This window comes from Salvelinus alpinus, chromosome 13 (genome assembly GCF_045679555.1).
Source record: "Salvelinus alpinus chromosome 13, SLU_Salpinus.1, whole genome shotgun sequence".
NCBI classification, from domain to species: domain Eukaryota; kingdom Metazoa; phylum Chordata; class Actinopteri; order Salmoniformes; family Salmonidae; genus Salvelinus; species Salvelinus alpinus.
Window position 1 is genome coordinate 11393312 of NC_092098.1, and position 20848 is coordinate 11414159.

The 20848-nt window shown below is 44.2% G+C and overlaps 1 protein-coding gene across 1 annotated transcript in view; it reads right to left on the bottom strand.

Moving 5' to 3' along the window:
* LOC139537056 (leucine-rich repeat and calponin homology domain-containing protein 2-like) overlaps nt 1-20174 on the bottom strand; it is a 67523-nt gene extending 47349 nt beyond the window's left edge. The window contains 2 exon segments of the mRNA XM_071337893.1: nt 19891-20123; nt 20125-20174. Of these exon segments, the coding sequence (XP_071193994.1) occupies nt 19891-20123; nt 20125-20174 (283 nt within the window).
* Nucleotides 20175-20848: the final 674 nt, after the last annotated feature.

Below are 20848 nucleotides of genomic sequence, written 5' to 3' on the forward strand. Positions count from 1 at the left end.
TAATGTGAATAGGTAATGCCCCGTTCACACCTTCTCCAGTGGATGTGGTCTATCGTCTCGCAACAGACCGATGTAAATTAGCCTTAAAATAGGCTTGATATGTGACTAGGCAAGGCTTGATTTCAGTGGAAGTATGAACTAGACTTAACCAAACCACGACATTTAGCTCATACTATCCGCTTCTACCATCAGATAATTACCCCTCCGGTAGTGGCAGAATAAATCTTCACTTAGCCATAAGGCATTGAGGCGTGGGGTGCGCTCGGCTGAAAAATGGCTGCCATTTATCACCAAGGTTAGGGTAGAACAGCGTTGGTGGATGAAGAGGAGGCACAAAATGTCACCTTTTACTGGAACATTTCCTTTCAATTCAGTTTTTAGTGTAAATTCTTGTCTTAAAATGCATTATGCGACCATGGTACATTGTATGGAGCAAGAGAGCTTGGCTCCAATGAAATGTACCAACTCAGTCCGTTTGGTTGACTGGGGCTGCTAGGCTAATTTGATGTGTATCTCCCGAATGCTAGCTGCTGATGGAGGGAGATGACCTGTGGGCAGTTGCTCCGCACACAGGGCCCTCTGCCGTTACCACAGCACACACATGGCTCCAAATTAAACACATTCTAAGCAATGTTCTCCTCAGCTAATCACATTCATTTGGACCGAGATAAAACTCCCTAATAGAATTCTGTCCCTAATAGAATTATCAGCCGTCTAAAGCACACCAGGCATCAACAGAAACAGGGGGGTGACGGTGGGAACTCTTCTCGCCTAATATAGGCCTCCGTCATTTCATTTTGTGTACTGGATTAACCTTCTCACATGATCCTTTCTGTTACTTGAAACTAATTAGTAGACTAGCATGGATAAGTGTCAATGGACTAGCATGGATAAGTGTCAATGGACTAGCATGGATAAGTGTCAATGGACTAGCATGGATAAGTGTCAATGGACTAGCATGGATAAGTGTCAATTAATGCAAAAGTGGCATAGAATGTATAAATCAACCGTTTTGGAAACATAATAGTGTCAATGGCAAAAAGACTGATATCTGATTGACTTTAATGTTATTGTATGTTAACAATGAGCACGTAGACTTTATCAACAAAATATTTAACAATAGAACTCAGGTCTGTCTGACAGGCATGCATGTGTTCAGCCTGTTTGTCCCCCAGACATGTTGAGGCAGACTAGCAAATCTACACAGAACCCCGAGGGGCGAAATGGGAGTTGGGGTTTTCAGCCATCTGTGAGAATCCCAATCAGATTGCCAAGAGTGTGGCAGCTTCATGAGTCAATATGTGCGCGCAAAATGGGAAAGTGTTAGCATTCTGGAGCCAGCGGAATGTGTATTTATGTGTGTGAGAGTGGTGGGTTGTGCGATTTGGTCGGCTGGGAAAACCTAAGAGTGTTTACGTGTGTATATGGAGGGGGTGTTGGTGTGTGTGGGAGGTGGTACTGTAGTTGAGGGGACTATGGAGGGTGTTGGTGTGTGTGGGAGGTGGTGCTGTAGTTGAGGGGACTATGGAGGGTGTTGGTGTGTGTGTGGGAGGTGGTACTGTAGTTGAGGGGACTATGGAGGGTGTTGGTGTGTGTGGGAGGTGGTACTGTAGTTGAGGGGACTATGGAGGGTGTTGGTGTGTGTGGGAGGTGGTGCTGTAGTTGAGGGGACTATGGAGGGTGTTGGTGTGTGTGTGGGAGGTGGTACTGTAGTTGAGGGGACTATGGAGGGTGTTGGTGTGTGTGGGAGGTGGTACTGTAGTTGAGGGGACTATGGAGGGTGTTGGTGTGTGTGGGAGGTGGTACTGTAGTTGAGGGGACTATGGAGGGTGTTGGTGTGTGTGTGGGAGGTGGTACTGTAGTTGAGGGGACTATGGAGGGTGCTGGTGTCCAGTATAACCATACCCTCTTTTGTTTTCATTGGTTGTAAGTGATCACATGACAGAAAGTCAAGCTTCACCACTGTAGCCAAATTTCAACTGACAGTGAAATACTATAGTGCTCAGGAGTCACGACACAATCAAACAACCAAATGTTCCTGTTCAAATATCCTATATCTACAGCATTTACCCCCATCCGATCATTGTTTTTTGTTGGAGGGAAAGTCTCTCTCGTTCTCCTGTATGTGCAGTGCAGTGTGTTGGTGCCCTTTGGGGTAGGGTGGAGTTGCATAGCGTAGAGTAGGGTCATGCAGCAGCATGTTGGCTCAAACATCTGGCCAGGTTGGGCCTCTGCTCTCCAGCCTCCCTCCAAGGTCAGGGCATCGGCTTACAGCTCTCACACATTGCCATGGGAAAACAAACTGTACTGCCGGCAAACTGTCAACAACATACTGCAAACACACACATACACCTTTGTGTCAGCTTGCCTTTCTCGGTCTTTGTATGCATCTCACGTAAATACGACACACACACACAAGCTCCAACTCGTGAGTTTTGCATGAACACATGGCCTAGGTCTATGTTGACAGCTCCTGCAAGGACCCAACCACTTAAGAACAATGGAAATAGCATTTTTCTTCTAATTATTTTACAACACTGTTGCTGTGCTGCTCTAAGTTGTGAAGCATTCTCAAAGGACTCTGATTGTATTCTGTGGTGTGGTTTCACGCTCCAGCATTCCATCTTTGACGATTCTGTTTGAGAGTTCTGTCTGCTGAGGATTCCATCTGGGAGGTTTATCTATGGAGTATATTATATACAGGGTTATGTCATCAGGGGTTCTGTCATCAGGGGTTCTGTCAAGAGTTGACCCCGTTTAGTTGACAGGTCGATTGTTTGGTCGATATATATTTTTAAATGTTATGGTGCACGAGCCACCGGTCTGATTCACGCCTGTCTCAGTGGACGATCCTGTGAAAAAGAAAAAATGCCTGCCTGATTACTTATCTCTTGCGCAATTAGCCTACAGCTGTGTCTGTCTGTACAGAGCTCGCTGGCACAGGAAACTGAGGGCTCAGACCATTTTACACAATGGTGCTAGAGTGAACCTCCGGCTGTATCCAGGTTAATAGTTGTTGTTTCCAGTTCCTTGCTGACTGGCCATGCATAGCCAAAGCGATTCATAGGATATTTATTTTTATAAGGATATTTTCTACCTGCGGGCCGCAATGTTTTTGTTGGCTTTATGTAGGCTATTTTTACATATTGGTAATGGCAATAAGTTACTTTTAGAGTTGTATCATTTTCATTGAGATATAATTTGTATTAACCACATGACATTGATTTCGCAATATGAAGACTTTTTTTTTTATAATGAAATGAAACTGTTCCAAAATTTGCATATGAAATCATAACTAGCATGCGGATCAGTAGAAATGGTACAATTATATGGCATTCCAAATGGAAAAGGTTGCTGACCTCTGGAGTAGCAGAATCCACGAAGGCTAGCAGCAGCTGGGAGCTGTGTTTTTTCTTCTGGTTAGGTTGTATTGGTTTCTGGCTCCCTCTTTAGTCATTTGTGTGTCTTCATTTTTACATTTCAGTGCTTAAAGCATCAGTCAAATTGCCTACATACTGTATATTAGATTTTATTCAAACATAGGGTGCGTCTACAGTGCATTCGAAAAGTATTCAGACCTTTTCCTAATTTTTTGTTACAGCCTTATTCAAAAATTTAAAATTGTATTGTTCCTTAAGCTACACACAATACCCCATAATGACAAAACAGGTTAAGAAATGTTTGTAAATATATTAAAAATAAAAATAAACAGTACCTTATTTACATAAGTCTTCAGACCCTTTACTCAGTACTTTGTTGAAGCACCTTTGCCAGCGATTACAGCCTCGAGTCTTCTTGGGTATGACGCTATAAGCTTGGCACACCTGTATTTGGAGAGTTTCTCCAAATCTTCTCTGCAGATCCTTTCAAACTCGGTCAGGTTGGATGGGAAGCGTCGCTGCCACAGCTATTTTCAGGTCTCTCCAGAGATGTTCGATCGGGTTCAAGTCCGGGCTCTGGCTGGGCCACTCAAGGACATTCAGAGACTTGTCCCGAAGCCACTCCTGCGTTGTCTTGGCTGTGCACTTAGGGTCGTTGTCCTCTTGGAAGGTGAACCTTCACCCCAGTCTGAGGTCCTGAGCACTCTGGAGCAGGTTTTCATCAAAGATCTCCCTGTACTTTGCTCCATTCATCTTTCCCTCGGTCCTGACTAGTCTACCAGTCCCTGCCGCTGAAAAACATCCCCACAGCATGATGCTGCCACCACCAGGACTCACCGTAGGGATGGTGCCTGTTTTCCTCCAGGTGTGATGCTTGGCATTCAGGCCAAAGATCTCAATCTTGGTTTCATCAGACCAGATAATCTTTTTTTTCATGGTCTGAGATTCTTTAGGTGCCTTTTGGCAAACTCCAAGCGGACTGTCATGTGCCTTTTACTGAAGAGTGGCTTCCATCTGGCCACTCTACCATAAAAGGCCTGATTGGTGGAGTGCTGCAGAGATGGTTGTCCTTCTGGAAGGTTCTCCCAGCTCCAGAGAGGAAATCTGGAGCTCTGTCAGTGACCATTGGGTTCTTGGTCACCTCCCTGACCAAGGCCCTTTTCACCCGATTGCTCAATTTGCCCAGGCAGCCAGCTCTAGGAAGAGTCTTGGTGGTCCCAAACTTCTTCCATTTAAGAATGATGGCGGCCACTGTGTTCTTGGGGACCTTCAATGCTGCAGAAAGTTTTTGGTACCCTTCCCCAGATCTGTGCCTCAACACAATCCCGTCTCGGAGCTCTATGGACAATACCTTCAACCTTATGGCTTTGTTTTTGCTCTGACATGCACTGTCAACTGTGGGACCTTATATAGACAGGTGTGTGCCTTTCCAAATCATGTCCAATCAATTGAATTTACCACAGGTGGACTCCAATCAAGTTGTAGAAACATCAAGGATGATCAATGGAAAACGGGATGCACCTGAGCTCAATTGAGTCTCATAGCAAAGGGTCTGAATATTTTTATTTATTTAAGTAGGCAAGGCCGTTAAGAACAAATTCCTATTTACAATGACGGCCTACCCCGGCCAAACCAGAGGACCCTGAGCCAATTGTGCGCCCCGCCCTATGTGCCCTAAGTTACAGTACCAGTCAAAAGTTTGGACACACCTACTCTTTCAAGGGTTTTTCTTTATTTTACTATTTTCTACATTGTAGAAAAATAGTGAAGACATCAAAACTATGAAATAACACAATCATGTAGTTAAAAAAAAAAAGTGTTAAACAAATCAAAATATTTTTTTTATTTTTGAGATTCTTCAAAGTACCCACCCTTTGCCTTGATGACAGCTTTGCACACTTGGCATTCTCTCAACCAGCTTCACAAGTCTTGAAGGAGTTCCCGCATATGCTGAGCACTTGTTGGCTGCTTTTTCTTCACTCTGCGGTCCAACTCATCCCAAACCATCTCAATTGGGTTGAGGTTGGGTGATTGTGGAGGCCAGGTCATCTGATGCAGCACTCCATCACTCTCCTTCTTGGTCAAATAGCCCTTAGACTGGAGGTGTGTTGGGACATTGTTGTGTTGAAAACCAAATGATAATCCCACTAAGTGCAAACCAGATGGGATGGCGTATCGCTGCAGAATGCTGTGGTAACCATGCTGTGCCTTGAATTCTAAATAGATCACTGACAGGGTCACCAGCAAAGCACCCCCACACCATTACACCTCCTCCTCCATGGTGAGAACCACACGTGGAGATAATTCGTTCACCTACTCTGCATCTCACAAAGACACGGCGGTTGGAACAAAAAATCTCAAATTTCCACCTGTCTAATGTCCATTTCTCGTGTTTCCTGGCCCAAGCCCAATGACGTGAAAGCTTAAGAATGCCACTAAGTTTAGACCTTTGTCTCCGGAGTACACATCTTCGTCTTCTGAATACAAACCAAGTAAAAACGTCACTTTAGGTCTTCTTGCTCTCCTCAGAACCTTGAGGATCTCGAAATGGAGTAGGTTGGCAGTGGTGAGCACTCTGAAGTTGAGCCAGACCAGGACGAAGTGGGTCTACCTGCGGCGACAGGTGTGGTAGAATCCTACCAGAGAAGAGTTTGGACCGGTGGGAGTGAGATTTTTGGGAAGAGTGGATTCCTGCTTTTTGGCCGACACAAAACAGCTCAGACGTGAAATGGTAGGCCACACAAGCTCACAGAACGGGACCGCCAAGTGCTGAAACACGTATCACGTAAAAATTCTATCCTCGGTTGCAACACTCCCTGAGTTCCAAACTGCCTCTGGAAGCAAGCTTCATGAAATGTGTTTCCAAGGCCGAGCAGCCGCACATAAGTCAAAGATCACCATGCGCATTGCCAAGCGTCGGCTGGAGTGGGTGTAAAGCTCACTGCCATTGGACTCTGGAACAGTGGAAACGCCTTCTATGGAGTGATGAATCACAAATCTGGGTTTGGCGGATGCCAGGAGAACTCTACCTGCCCGAATGCATAGTGCCAACTGTAAAGTTTGGTGGAGGAGGAATAATGGTCTGGGGCTGTTTTTCGTGGTTTGGGCTATGCCCCTTAGTTCCAGTGAAGGAAAATATTAATGCCACAGCATACAATAACAACACAGAATCATCTGGCATATCGTGATATGTTAATATATCCATGTTTTATGCGTTGTCCACACTCTCGTCCTCATAAGAACGTCCTTGGAGAATGCACTCAGAGCATGGTAATATGCATATTGAGAAACTGCTAGAGTTTCTACCTGATAAGGTCAGGTTAGGTTATATTTGCTATTCTGTGAGGCCCTATATTCAAATGAAAAAGTGTCACATGCACGGAGTACAACAGGTGCAGACCTTACTGTGAAATGCTTACTTACAAGCCCTTAAACCAACAATGCAGTTCAAGAAATAGAGTAAAGAAAATATTTGCAAAATAAAAAAATAACACAATAAGATTACATATCAATAAGGAGGCTATATACAGGGAGTACCGGAACCAAGTCAATGTGCGGGGGTACAGGTTAGCCGAGGTAAATTGTACATGTAGAAGAGAGAACAGTCTATGACTTGGGTGACTGGAGTCTTTGACAACAACAAAAAATCCTGGGCCCACTATGTTGCTTTAGGTGCCAAGGATTCGGACATGTTGCAGCAGTGTGTAGAAAGGAGAACCCATGATGTGAGAAATGTGCAGGAGGGCATAGTCAGAGAGAGTGGCATTTGGGCCAGTCGTGGCGCTTGAAGAAGCATTGTGGCCAGTTGCTTCACCTAAGGTATTTGCGCCAGTTGCCACACTTGCTGATTTGAAGTACCCTGTGAGAGAGAAACAGGTTGAGAGAGTGCCAGAGTTTGCGTGGGCCAATAAGTTTCCTATGCTGACGCAGTGAAGAGAGTAGAGGATAGCCAAAGTGTGAGTGATTTGACGGGGAGCCACCCAGTGAGTCGGCCTGAGGAGAGAGAGATCCAGAAAGTACATGTTTAAGTAAGATTGGATTTCTTGCATTTATAACCATGTTGATCAACTGCACTGCGCTGAAGGAGCAGAAATCACAGAAGATGGATGTGGTAGTTACAGCAGCAGAGGAATGTAAGAGATATTTTAGTTCAGAAAATCTACAGGAAGTTTTGAGATGAGAGAAGGGGTTCCATCCTCCCAGGCCGATGGCCTGGTGTAGGATTGTTTAGGGACAAAGTAGTGGGATGGGGTGGTGGGTTTTGGGGATAGTGTATAGGTGCAGGGTTTGATGGTGGTGAAAAATGTTTGGGAACGGAATTTCTCCAAAATGAAATATAAAAGTGTTGATATTAGTTGTCAGGGGTCTTTACTTCAACATTATTGTGTTTTGATGTATTTCTAACACCCTTTAAGACTTTTTCTGCTAGATGTTTTCTAAGACCCCTTTTCCATTTGTTTGACCTTTTTCCAAATGTTAAGATGGAAAATTGTTGAAAAATGTACAATATATGCCTTAATTTCTCTTATCTTTCATTTGACACCCAATTTGATATACTCCTATGAACTTAACTTGCTGGCGCCCATGTGTCCTTTTACATGGGAAATGCCCTGGTGCCCATGTGTCCTTTTACATGGGAAATGCCCTGGTGCCCATGTGTCCTTTTACATGGGAAATGCCCTGGTGCCCATGTGTCCTTTTAAATGGGAAATGCCCTGGTGCCCATGTGTCCTTTTACATGGGAAATGCCCTGGTGCTCATGTGTCCTTTTACATGGGAAATGCCCTGGTGCCCATGTGTCCTTTTACATGGGAAATGCCCTGGTGCCCATGTGTCCTTTTACATGGGAAATGCCCTGGTGCCCATATGTCCTTTTACATGGGAAATGCCCTGGTGCCCATGTGTCCTTTTACATGGGAAATGCCCTGGTGCCCATGTGTCCTTTTACATGGGAAATGCCCTGGTGCCCATGTGTCCTTTTACATGGAAAATGCCCTGGTGCTCATGTGTCCTTTTACATGGAAAATGCCCTGGTGCTCATGTGTCCTTTTACATGGGAAATGCCCTGGTGCCCATGTGTCCTTTTACATGGGAAATTGCCTGGTGCCCATGTGTCCTTTTACATGGGAAATGCCCTGGTGCCCATGTGTCCTTTTACATGGGAAATGCCCTGGTGTCCTTTTACACGGGAAATGCCCTGGTGCCCATATGTCCTTTTACATGGGAAATTGCCTGGTGCCCATGTGTCCTTTTACATGGGAAATTGCCTGGTGCCCATGTGTCCTTTTACATGGGAAATGCCCTGGTGCCCATGTGTCCTTTTACATGGGAAATGCCCTGGTGTCCTTTTACACGGGAAATGCCCTGGTGCCCATATGTCCTTTTACATGGGAAATTGCCTGGTGCCCATGTGTCCTTTTACATGGGAAATGCCCTGGTGCCCATGTGTCCTTTTACATGGGAAATGCCCTGGTGCCCATGTGTCCTTTTTACATGGGAAATGCCCTGGTGCCCATGTGTCCTTTTTACATGGGAAATGCCCTGGTGCCCATGTGTCCTTTTACATGGGAAATGCCTTGGTGCCCATGTGTTCTTTTACATGGGAAATGCCCTGGTGCCCATGTGTCCTTTTACATGGGAAATGCCCTGGTGTCCTTTTACACGGGAAATGCCCTGGTGCCCATATGTCCTTTTACATGGGAAATGCCCTGGTGCCCATGTGTCCTTTTACATGGGAAATGCCCTGGTGCCCATGTGTCCTTTTACATGGGAAATGCCCTGGTGCCCATGTGTCCTTTTTACATGGGAAATGCCCTGGTGCCCATGTGTCCTTTTACATGGGAAATGCCCTGGTGCTCATGTGTCCTTTTACATGGGAAATGCCCTGGTGCTCATGTGTCCTTTTACATGGGAAATGCCCTGGTGCTCATGTGTCCTTTTACATGGGAAATGCCCTGGTGCTCATGTGTCCTTTTACATGGGAAATGCCCTGGTGCTCATGTGTCCTTTTACATGGGAAATGCCCTGGTGCTCATGTGTCCTTTTTACATGGGAAATGCCTTGGTGCCCATGTGTTCTTTTACATGGGAAATGCCCTGGTGCCCATATGTCCTTTTACATGGGAAATGCCCTGGTGCCCATGTGTCCTTTTACATGGGAAATGCCCTGGTGCCCATGTGTCCTTTTACATGGGAAATGCCCTGGTGCTCATGTGTCCTTTTACATGGGAAATGCCCTGGTGCCCTTTTACATGGGAAATGCCCTGGTGCCCTTTTACATGGGAAATGCCCTGGTGCCCATGTGTCCTTTTACATGGGAAATGCCCTGGTGCCCATATGTCCTTTTACATGGGAAATGCCCTGGTGCCCATGTGTCCTTTTACATGGGAAATGCCCTGGTGCTCATGTGTCCTTTTTACATGGGAAATGCCCTGGTGCCCATGTGTCCTTTTACATGGGAAATGCCCTGGTGCTCATGTGTCCTTTTTACATGGGAAATGCCTTGGTGCCCATGTGTTCTTTTACATGGGAAATGCCCTGGTGCCCATATGTCCTTTTACATGGGAAATGCCCTGGTGCCCATGTGTCCTTTTACATGGGAAATGCCCTGGTGCCCATGTGTCCTTTTACATGGGAAATGCCCTGGTGCTCATGTGTCCTTTTACATGGGAAATGCCCTGGTGCTCATGTGTCCTTTTACATGGGAAATGCCCTGGTGCCCATGTGTCCTTTTACATGGAAATGCCCTGGTGCCCATATGTCCTTTTACATGGGAAATGCCCTGGTGCCCATGTGTGCTTCTACATGGAAATTACCATGAACAGATCCTCCATGAAGAAGAGAGTCTTACCAAAGTGCCTGCCCTGGTTCGTCCAACCATCTATCTGTAATGTGTTTTTCTTTACTAATGACAATTATTTTCATGCCATGACTGTCAGTGTCATGTGCAAGAATTGTCTACTGACTTACAGTATCCTGGATAAAGAAATCACAATCATTAAAACCTTCTCTTTACATGATCCGTCTGTCAACTGCTATTCAAAGTACTACTGACTCAATCGTCCTAAAACTAAAATAGAGAGGTTTCTTTTTCTGAACCAGAAGTCATGTACTTGGACTTAAAACCAGCGTAGAAATAGAACACATTATTCATGCAACTGACGCATTTCTCCTTTCATCCCAACAGTGTTCTTTGAACAGGACCATCTCCATCTGCCAGTCGAGATTTAATGGAGGATTTGATAATGCCAGCTTAAACAATGTATGCCTTCCATTTCTTCTCTCTCAAAGATGACAAAGTCATCATCAAGAGGAATCCCTTGTGGAAAATGGCAAAAAGGGGGATAAAATGGCAGAGCCTACTCCTTTCACGCAAAAGCCTTTTTCGCCACTGTTCACCTATCCTCACATTATACACTACAAGGTGTTACAATCATGTGTGAATGGAAATGCACCTTCTATAAAACAAAACAGCCTTCTTTATCCATCTGAAAGGCACTGCTTGTCCTCACTTCCTTTAGCAGCACTAATCTACAGCAAATATATCCTTTTGTAGAGGAGAGAAAGGTGAATGTAGCAGCACTGACCAAACACACCACACCCATAGCAGTATATTCAGCCAATTGTCTTCTTGCCTTATATACTGTCTGCAACAATACTCTAAATTACTATCAACACTGCATGCATTCAATCTCAACATGGACGGCATATCTCTCTTCTTTCACAGGTCCTCACTATCCTTACACTTAAATAACTTGTCAAGTAACTTCTCGCTGGCAGGTCTTGCCTTTGATGGGAACATTGCATCCTACCTGATAAGACAATAAGCCTGGTCTGTCACCACTACACACACACAGCTATGCCAGAAATAGTGCACACAAACTTCCTGTATTCACAGCTTCTCATGACTCGGTATGATGCTTTTTTTTCTTCTTTTTTTTTTTTTAACACGTCGCTCTGGTATTCTTCTCCAGTGATAGACCATAGCAACGTATACACTTAACACTTATTATTATGTGCTGAAACCAACTCACACGGTCATCATGTCACAAGATTGAAGTCAGTCAGATCATTTGTAGAACTGATAAACTGTGAAGTTAGTATGTTTGTTTTTAGCAGCTAACGAATGCATCTCGTTCCAAAAATAGACCAACAAGTATCTCGTTAGCTGGCTGAAGGAACATTCCATGTATAATTCAAACAGAGCACTTCAAAGTAGGCTAGAATAAATGAACATCTCTGATGCAGTCTAGTAGGCATACTGTAGGTCTCTCCTATCTACACTGGAAGAAAAAAAAATATATATATATATACAGTGGGGAGAACAAGTATTTGATACACTGCCGATTTTGCAGGTTTTCCTACTTACAAAGCATGTAGAGGTCTGTAATTTTTATCATAGGTACACTTCAACTATGAGAGACGGAATCTAAAACAAAAATCCAGAAAATCACATTGTATGATTTTTAAGTAATTAATTTGCATTTTATTGCATGACATAAGTATTTGATACATCAGAAAAGCAGAACTTAATATTTGGTACAGAAACCTTTGTTTGCAATTACAGAGATCATACGTTTCCTGTAGTTCTTGACTAGGTTTGCACACACTGCAGCAGGGATTTTGGCCCACTCCTCCCTACAGATCTTCTCCAGATCCTTCAGGTTTCGGGGCTGTCGCTGGGCAATACGGACGTTCAGCTCCCTCCAAAGATTTTCTATTGGGTTCAGGTCTGGAGACTGGCTAGGCCACTCCAGGACCTTGAGATGCTTCTTACGGAGCCACTCCTTAGTTGCCATGGCTGTGTGCTTCGTGTCGTTGTCATGCTGGAAGACCCAGCCACGACCCATCTTCAATGCTCTTACTGAGGGAAGGAGGTTGTTGGCCAAGATCTCGCGATACATGGCCAAATCCATCCTCCCCTCAATACGGTGCAGTCGTCCTGTCCCCTTTGCAGAAAAGCATCCCCAAAGAATGATGTTTCCACCTCCATGCTTCACGGTTGGGATGGTGTTCTTGGGGTTGTACTCATACTTCTTCTTCCTCCAAACACGGTGAGTGGAGTTAGACCAAAAAGCTCTATTTTTGTCTCATCAGACCACATGACCTTCTCCCATTCCTCCTCTGGATCATCCAGATGGTCATTGGCAAACTTCAGACAGGCCTGGACATGCACTGGCTTAAGCAGGGGGACCTTGCGTGCGCTGCAGGATTTTAATCCATGACGGCGTAGTGTGTTACTAATGGTTTTCTTTGAGACTGTGGTCCCAGCTCTCTTCAGGTCATTGACCAGGTCCTGCCGTGTAGTTCTGGGCTGATCCCTCACCTTCCTCATGATCATTGATGCCCCACGAGGTGAAATCTTGCATGGAGCCCCAGACCGAGGGTGATTGACCGTCATCTTGAACTTCTTCCATTTTCTAATAATTGCGCCAACAGTTGTTTCCTTCTCACCAAGCTGCTTGCCTATTGTCCTGTAGCCCATCCCAGCCTTGTGCAGGTCTACAATTTTATCCCTGATGTCCTTACACATCTCTCTGGTCTTGGCCATTGTGGAGAGGTTGGAATCTGTTTGATTGAGTGTGTGGACAGGTGTCTTTTATACAGGTAACGAGTTCAAACAGGTGCAGTTAATACAGGTAATGAGTGGAGAACAGGAGGGCTTCTTAAAGAAAAACTAACAGGTCTGTGAGAGCCGGAATTCTTACTGGTTGGTAGGTGATCAAATACTTATGTCATGCAATAAAATGCAAATTAATTATTTAAAAATCATACAATGTGATTTTCTGGATTTTTGTTTTAGATTCCGTCTCTCACAGTTGAAGTGTACCTATGATAAAAATTACAGACCTCTACATGCTTTGTAAGTAGGAAAACCTGCAAAATCGGCAGTGTATCAAATACTTGTTCTCCCCACTGTATATATATATATATATAAATAAAAGGCAACATGTAAAGTGTTGGTCCCATGTTTCATGAGCTAAAATATATATATTTTTTTAAATCACAGAAATTCTTTGTACACACAAAAAGCTTATTTCTCTCTAATTGTGCACACATTTGTTTACATCCCTGTTAGTGAGTCATCCTTTCCCCTAGATAATCCATCCACCTGACAGGTGTAGCATATCAATAAGATGATTAAACAGCATGATCATTACACAGGTGCACCTTGTGCTGGAGACAATAAAAGGCCACTCTAAAATGTGCAGTTGTCACAACACAATGCCATAGATCTCAAGTTGAGGGAGCGTGCAATTGGAATGCTGACTGCAGGAATGTCCACTAAAGCTGTTGCCAGAGAATTGAATGTTCATTTCTCTACCATAAGCCGCCTCCAACGTTGTTTTAGAGAATTTGGCAGTCGTCCAACCGGCCTCACAACTGCAGACCATGTGAATTGGGTCGTGTGTGTGAGTGGTTTGCTGATGTCAACGTTGTGAACAGAGTGCCCCATGGTGGCGGTGGGGTTATGGTATGGGCAGGCATAAGCTACGGACAACGAACACAATTGCATTCTATCTATGGCAATTTGAATGCAGAGATAACGCAACGAGATCCTGAGGCTCATTGTCGTGCCATTCATCCGCACGGCCCCATGTCGCAAGGATCTGTAAAAAATTCCAGGAAGCTGAAAATGTCACAGTTCTTCCATGGCCTGCATACTCACCATACATATCACCCATTGAGTATGGTTGGGATGGTCTGGATCGACAGCGTGTTCCAGTTCCTGCCAATATCCAGCAACTTTGCACAGCCATTGACGAGGAGTGGGACAAAATTCCACAGGCCACAATCAACAGCCTAATCAACTTTATGAGAAGGAGATGTGTCACACTCCATGAGGCAAATGGTGGTCAAACCAAATACTGACTGGTTTTCTGATTCAGGCCCCTACTTTTTTTTAAGGTATCTGTGACCAACAGATGCATATCTGTATTCGCAGTCATGTGAAATCCATAGATTAGTGCCTAATATATTTCAATTGACTGATTTCCTTATATGAACTGTAACTTAGTAAAATCTTTGAAATTCTTGCATGTTGCATTTAATTTATATTTTTGTTCAGTATAAGTAGAGGGGACTCTTGCATATAGGACACAATTCTTTACCTAAATGTACACAATAAATCACAACCCACTGGGCACAGACCTCAATTCAACGTTTATTCCACGTTGGTTCAACAGAAACCAGTATGTGCCCAGTGGAAACAAACTTTATTTCTCTGTATTCATTTTAACTAAGGCCTTTGTGAAAGCTGATTTAAATAATTTCCCTAACATCACAGGCTAGGAGCTATTTTCAATCTGAACAAGAGGCTGCTGACTAGGCTGGTGTTTGCCATTTCCCCTTCACTTGTTATGAGACTTCAGGCACACTGCCCTGTGTGAACGTCTCAGTGTTTGCATTTGTCAACTAGCCCACCCGAGTAGCCTACATTTCCCACCAAGACCATGCAATGAGATAATTATAGACACCCAAACAACAAATACAAACACACAGAAACACAAACCAACTCATATACAGTCACTTCCTCTTGAGTTAGTTACCCCGGGTTTGCAAAAGGAAGACTCTGTTCCTCTGAAACTAGTGACTTGTTTGGAAACAGTGGGTGTGTTAATTCAGGAGCTGACAGGGGGTTGACCCAGAAACAACAGCTAGTTTTGTTTTAACACATGGTCACTAACTCCATCAGAGGCCTTGACGGCAGACGACTGCAACCAAAACAGACACAACTTCACATACTATACATTATGAATAGCCCTTTAGAATCATTGTCATACTAGATCACTGTCTTATTCACAGAAGAATTTACAGATTAAGCCCACTACAGTACTGTACACCAGGAGAGTCATACACCCCCAAAATCTGAGGGGGCACAAATTACGTGAGGAAGGATTTGGGTGGACCGTAAGTTGGAGAAGTGAAAAAAAATTCAGGCACATGAAACTACTTTTTCCTACAATCTAGAGCCATAATCATTATGCTTAATTGATGTCAACAATAATGTATCTGCATGCTCCTGACTGGTGGTACTTTTTTTTTTAAATTAACTAAATATGCATCTCTGCTCAAATCTTGGTAAAAGATTGAAAGGAATGTGAGTCTTATTCAGTACATTCAGTAATTGCTTGCTTTTCTGAAGTCTACCAACGGTGTCAGCAGGCTTTTTTTAATTTCACCTTTATTTAACCAGGTAGGCCAGTTGAGAACAAGTTCTCATTTACAACTGCGACCTGGCCAAGATAAAGCAAAGCAGTGCGCCACAAACACAGAGTTACACATGGAATAAACAAACATACAGTCAATAATACAATAGAAAAAGTATATATACAGTGTGTGCAAATGAGGTAGGATAAGGGAGGTAAGGCAATAAATAGGCCGTAGTGGTGAAGTAATTACAATATAACAATTAAACAATGGAGTGATAGATGTGCAGAAGATGAGCGTGCAAGTAGAGATACTGGGGTGCAAAGGAGAAAAATAAATAAAATAAATAACAGTATGGGGATGAGGTAGTTGGTTCGGCTATTTACAGGTGCAGTGATCTGTGAGCTGCTCTGACAGCTGGTGCTTAAAGCTAGTGAGGGAGATATGAGTCCCCAGCTTCAGTGATTTTTTGCAGGCTTGCCAGCTAAGATGGCGCCGGAGAAGAATGTTAACATTTTACATGTTCCTATCCAATTGTGTTTTTTGTTTGTTTCTTTGCGATGTTTGTAACGTATTTTGTACATGTTGCTGATACGGTCTCTTATGACCGAAAATAACTTCTGGACATCAGAACTGCGGTTACTCACCACGAACTGGCAGAATCCTTTTTTTCCTTTAACGAGTCCGACGAGCCCAAGCTGAAAGACATACTGCTTTCCCAGGAACAGGCCCAGATCTCCGTCATTTGCGTGAAGAGAAGTCGGAGAAAAAGGGGCCGGTGGGTGGGCTGCCTTCTGAGAATTCATAGGCGATCGAATAAACCCCCACTGCCTTCCATTCTGCTAGCAAACGTGGAATCTTTGGAAAATAAAATCGATGACCTACGTGGAAGATTAAACTCCCAACAGGACATTCAAAACTGTAATATCTTGTGCTTCACGGATTCATGGCTGAACGACGACATTATCAACATACAGCTGGCTGGTTATATGCTGTATCGGCAGAATAGAACAGCAGCATCTGGTAAGACAAGGGGCGGGGGACTATGTATTTTTGTAAATAAACAGCTGGTGCACAATATCTAAGGAAGTCTCAAGGTTTTGCTCACCTGAGTTAGTGTGGTCTACAGCTTATCATGAGATACTCCATCTACCTAGAGAGTTTTCATCTGTATTTTTCGTAGCTGTCTACATACCACCACAGACTGATGATGGCACTATGACTGCACTCAATGAGCTATATTCAGCCACAAGCAAACAGGAAAACGTTCACCCAGAGGCGGCGCTCCTAGTGGCCGGAGACTTTAATGCAGGGAAACATAAATCGGTCTTATCAAATTTCTATCAGCATGTTAAAGGTGAAACCAGAGGGGGAAAAAAACTCTGGACCACCTTTACTCCACACACAGAGATGCATACAAAGCTCTCCCTCGCCCTCCATTTGGCAAATCTGACCATAATTCTATCCTCCTGATTCCTGCGAACAAGCAAAAATTAAAGCAGGAAGCACCAATAACTCGAACAATAAAAAAAGTGGTCAGATGAAGCAGATACTAAGCTACAGGACTGTTTTGCTAGCACAGACTGGAATATGTTCCGTGATTCCTCCGATGGCATTGAGGAGTACACTACATCAGTCATTGGCTTCATCAATAAGTGCATCGATGATGTCATCCCCACAGTGACCGTATGTACATACCACAACTAGAAGACATGGATTACAGGCAACATCCGCACTGAGCTAAAGGCTAGAGCTGACTCTTTCAAGAAGCGGGACTCTAACCTGGAAGCTTATAAGAAATCCCGCTATGCCCTCAGACGAACCATCAAACAGGCAAAGCATCAATACAGGACTAAGATCGAATCATACTACACCGGCTCTGGTGTTGGATGTGGCAGGGCTTGCAAACCATTACAGACTACAAAGGGAAGCACAGCGGAGAGCTGCCCAGTGACACGAGCCTACCAGACGAGCTAAATGACTTCTACGCTCGTTTCGAGGCAAATAACACTGAAACATGCATGAGAGCACAAGCTGTTCCAGAAGACTCTGTAATCACGCTCTCCGCAGCCGATGTGAGTAAGACCTTTAAACAGGTCAACATTCACACAAGGCCGCAGGGCCAGACGGATTACCAGGACGTGTACTCCGAGCATGCGCTGACCAACTGGCCAGTGTCTTCACTGACATTTTCAACCTCTCCCTGTCTGAGTCTGTAATACCAACATGTTTTAAGCAGAACACCATAGTCCCTGTGCCCAAGAACACTAAGGTAACCTGCCTAAATGACTACCGACCCGTAGCACTCACGTCTGTAGCCATGAAGTGCTTTAAAAGGCTGGTCATGGCTCACATCAACACCATTATCCCAGAAACCCTAGACCCACTCCAATTTGCATACCGCCCTAACAGATCCACAGATGATGCAATCTCTATTGCACTCCACACTGCCCATTCCCACTTGGACAAAAGGAATAAGCTATGTGAGAATGCTATTCATTGACTACAGCTCAGCATTCAACACCATAGTGCCCTCATCAATAAGCTAAGGACCCTGGGACTAAACACCTCCCTCTGCAACTGGATCCTGGACTTCCTAACGGGCTACCCCCAGGTGGTAAGGTTAGGTAACAACACATCCGCCACGCTGATCCTCAACACAGGGGCCTCTCAGGGGTGCGTGCTCAGTCCCCTTCTGTACTCCCTGTTTACTCATGACTGCATGGCCAGGCACGACTCCAACACCATCATCAAGTTTGCCGATGACACAACAGTGGTAGGCCTGATCACCGACAACAACAAGACAGCCTATAGGGAGGAGGTCAGAGAACTGGCCATGTGGTGCAAGGAAAACAACCTCTCCCTAAACGTGATCAAGACAAAGGAGATGATTGTGGACTACAGGAAAAAAAGGACCGAGCACGCCCCCTTCTCATCAACGGGGCTGTAGTGGAGCCGGTTGAGAGCTTCAAGTTCCTTGGTGTCCACATCACCAACAAACTAACATGGTCCAAGCACACCAAGACAGTCGTGAAAAGGGTACGACAACACCTATTCCCCCTCAAGAGACTGAAAAGATTTGGCATGGGTCCTCAGATCCTCAAAAGGTTCTACCGCTGCACCATCCTGACTGCTTGCATCACTGCCTGGTATGGCAACTGCTCGGCCTCCGACCGCAAGGCACTACAGAGGTTAGTACGTACGGCCCAGTACATCACTGGGGCAAAGCTACCTGCCATCCAGGACCTCTACACCAGGCGGTGTCAGAGGAAGGCCCTAAAAATTGTCCAGCCAAGTAATAACAAGCATGGAGCTCAGTATGTGGAACTGCATTCTGCCTCTCATCACCACCATCAATGATTCCACCACCTGGCTTCAGAGGCCACACAATCAGTCACCACGTGCATGATGTACAGTTGGCTATTATAGACCCTGCAGTGTGGGAAACCAGCAGCATCATTTCATAAGACAAATTCATGCTTCATTCTGCCAAAACATACATAAACTATCTACATGGATTCAATAAACTGTAGGCTATTGATAGTGTATAGTATAGGCCTGCTATGTGTTCAACCACATAAATAGCATACATTGTACTCTCAAATCGACATATGATATTTGACCTCTTGAGAATAAAATACACATTTACTAATTTCAAATCTGTTCACTTAAAATTAAGCGACTAGAATTATGATTCAACAGAAATTAAACGAATGTGTCTGTTCAATCCAAATCGATCTCGTACATCCCTAAGGGGGTAATGCGCCTATACACCCATCATTGGGGCTATGGAGACGGCGTATCTTTTGTCTTCGTCTGCCGGAGACAAAATAGCCTTTCAGTGAACATGCATAAATATTCATTGGGTAAGGTTTTACGATTCATCTTCCCATTCGCTAATAATTTGTTTCACCTAGCCAGGCTACTCACCATCTAAATGTAGGTTAATGTAAAGCCGCTCTATCGCTCTGACTGGGTTGCGCTTGTCATTTCATTCATGCATATGGTATCAACAAGGGAGCGATTGGGGAGTAAACGACCAAAACAACTAAACAAGCCGTTGCCGCGGCATTGCAATCACAATTGTAGATAACGTGAATACTATGGCACATTTTTACACATTCAGCTCAGCCATTCTATTCCTTGCGAAGACACCACGATAAGAAAGCCAATGCACTGTGTCTATTGCACTATTAATCAAACAGAGCTGTTTGTGAAAATAGCCCATGGTATGCTAATATAATAGTGCGCACCACGTTCAATTGTATACATATTTTGCTACATTGTTGCATGGCACGCCTATTTGTTCAACCAGCTGAAGCCAGCGGGTCTCAGGAGCAGCCAGCATTTCGGAAACCCACCTGCCTGCGTGGTATCAGTAAGATCATAGCACAGTCCAGGGTAGTCTCTCAGCTTCCTCCCGCTAAGATTCAACGTCCCTGAGCACACAGCATCCTCCAGAGCGCGGTCTAAACTCCTGGCCGTGTGGAGCTGATGCTGGTTGATCCCCGGGTTCCAGTGAGGTCCGTTGGATAAGTGATGGTTTGGAAGAGCCGTTACAGCTCCCACACCTCCCTGACTCGACGCCATTTTCATAAGAGGAATTATTCTTACAATAATAACAAGCGGTAGTTTCTCTGCCCATGCGCACAAAGTAGAGACTCCGGGGACTTTAGGCTAGACGTTAGGGGAAGGGCTTCTGAGAGGGCGTGGGCTCGGTTTAGCGCCGATGCTAAATTCGTTTTTTACTGGATATTTGGTGGATATTCTCTCATAAATAGCTATTGAACCAAGCATGCCATAACTTTGAATAATGTATATTCTGAAACAGGGTTGGAGGGATAAAAATCCACACTTTTTTTGTTTTTGTTTTAAATAATAGGATTTAATATTTCAATCTTGAATAGCTCTTACACAACGCATGCCATGACTATGAAAATTATATATTCTGAGCAAGGGGAGGTTGAACAAAAATGGTCCATGTGCTTATGTATAATTGGTTATTTGATTCAAAAGATGACTTGGGAAAAACGGAAAACGGCAATTTTTTTGTTTTTTGTTTCTGCATTTGAAAAACGAAAATCGGAAATCGACTGGATTTCTCATTTATTGTGTCAAAATTATTATTATTATTAACCCTGCATTCAAATTTTTTATATACAAGCCCCTAAAATAGTCTGTGTTTTTATTTACAGTAGTGATGGACAGCTGGACAGCATTCTGTTTTTCACAAGTGTAGCAGGCTGTGAGTTCTGCAAACACCGTTTCTAGGATGGGCTATTAGCACAACAATAGACTCTTTAACCTTTACAAAAGGAT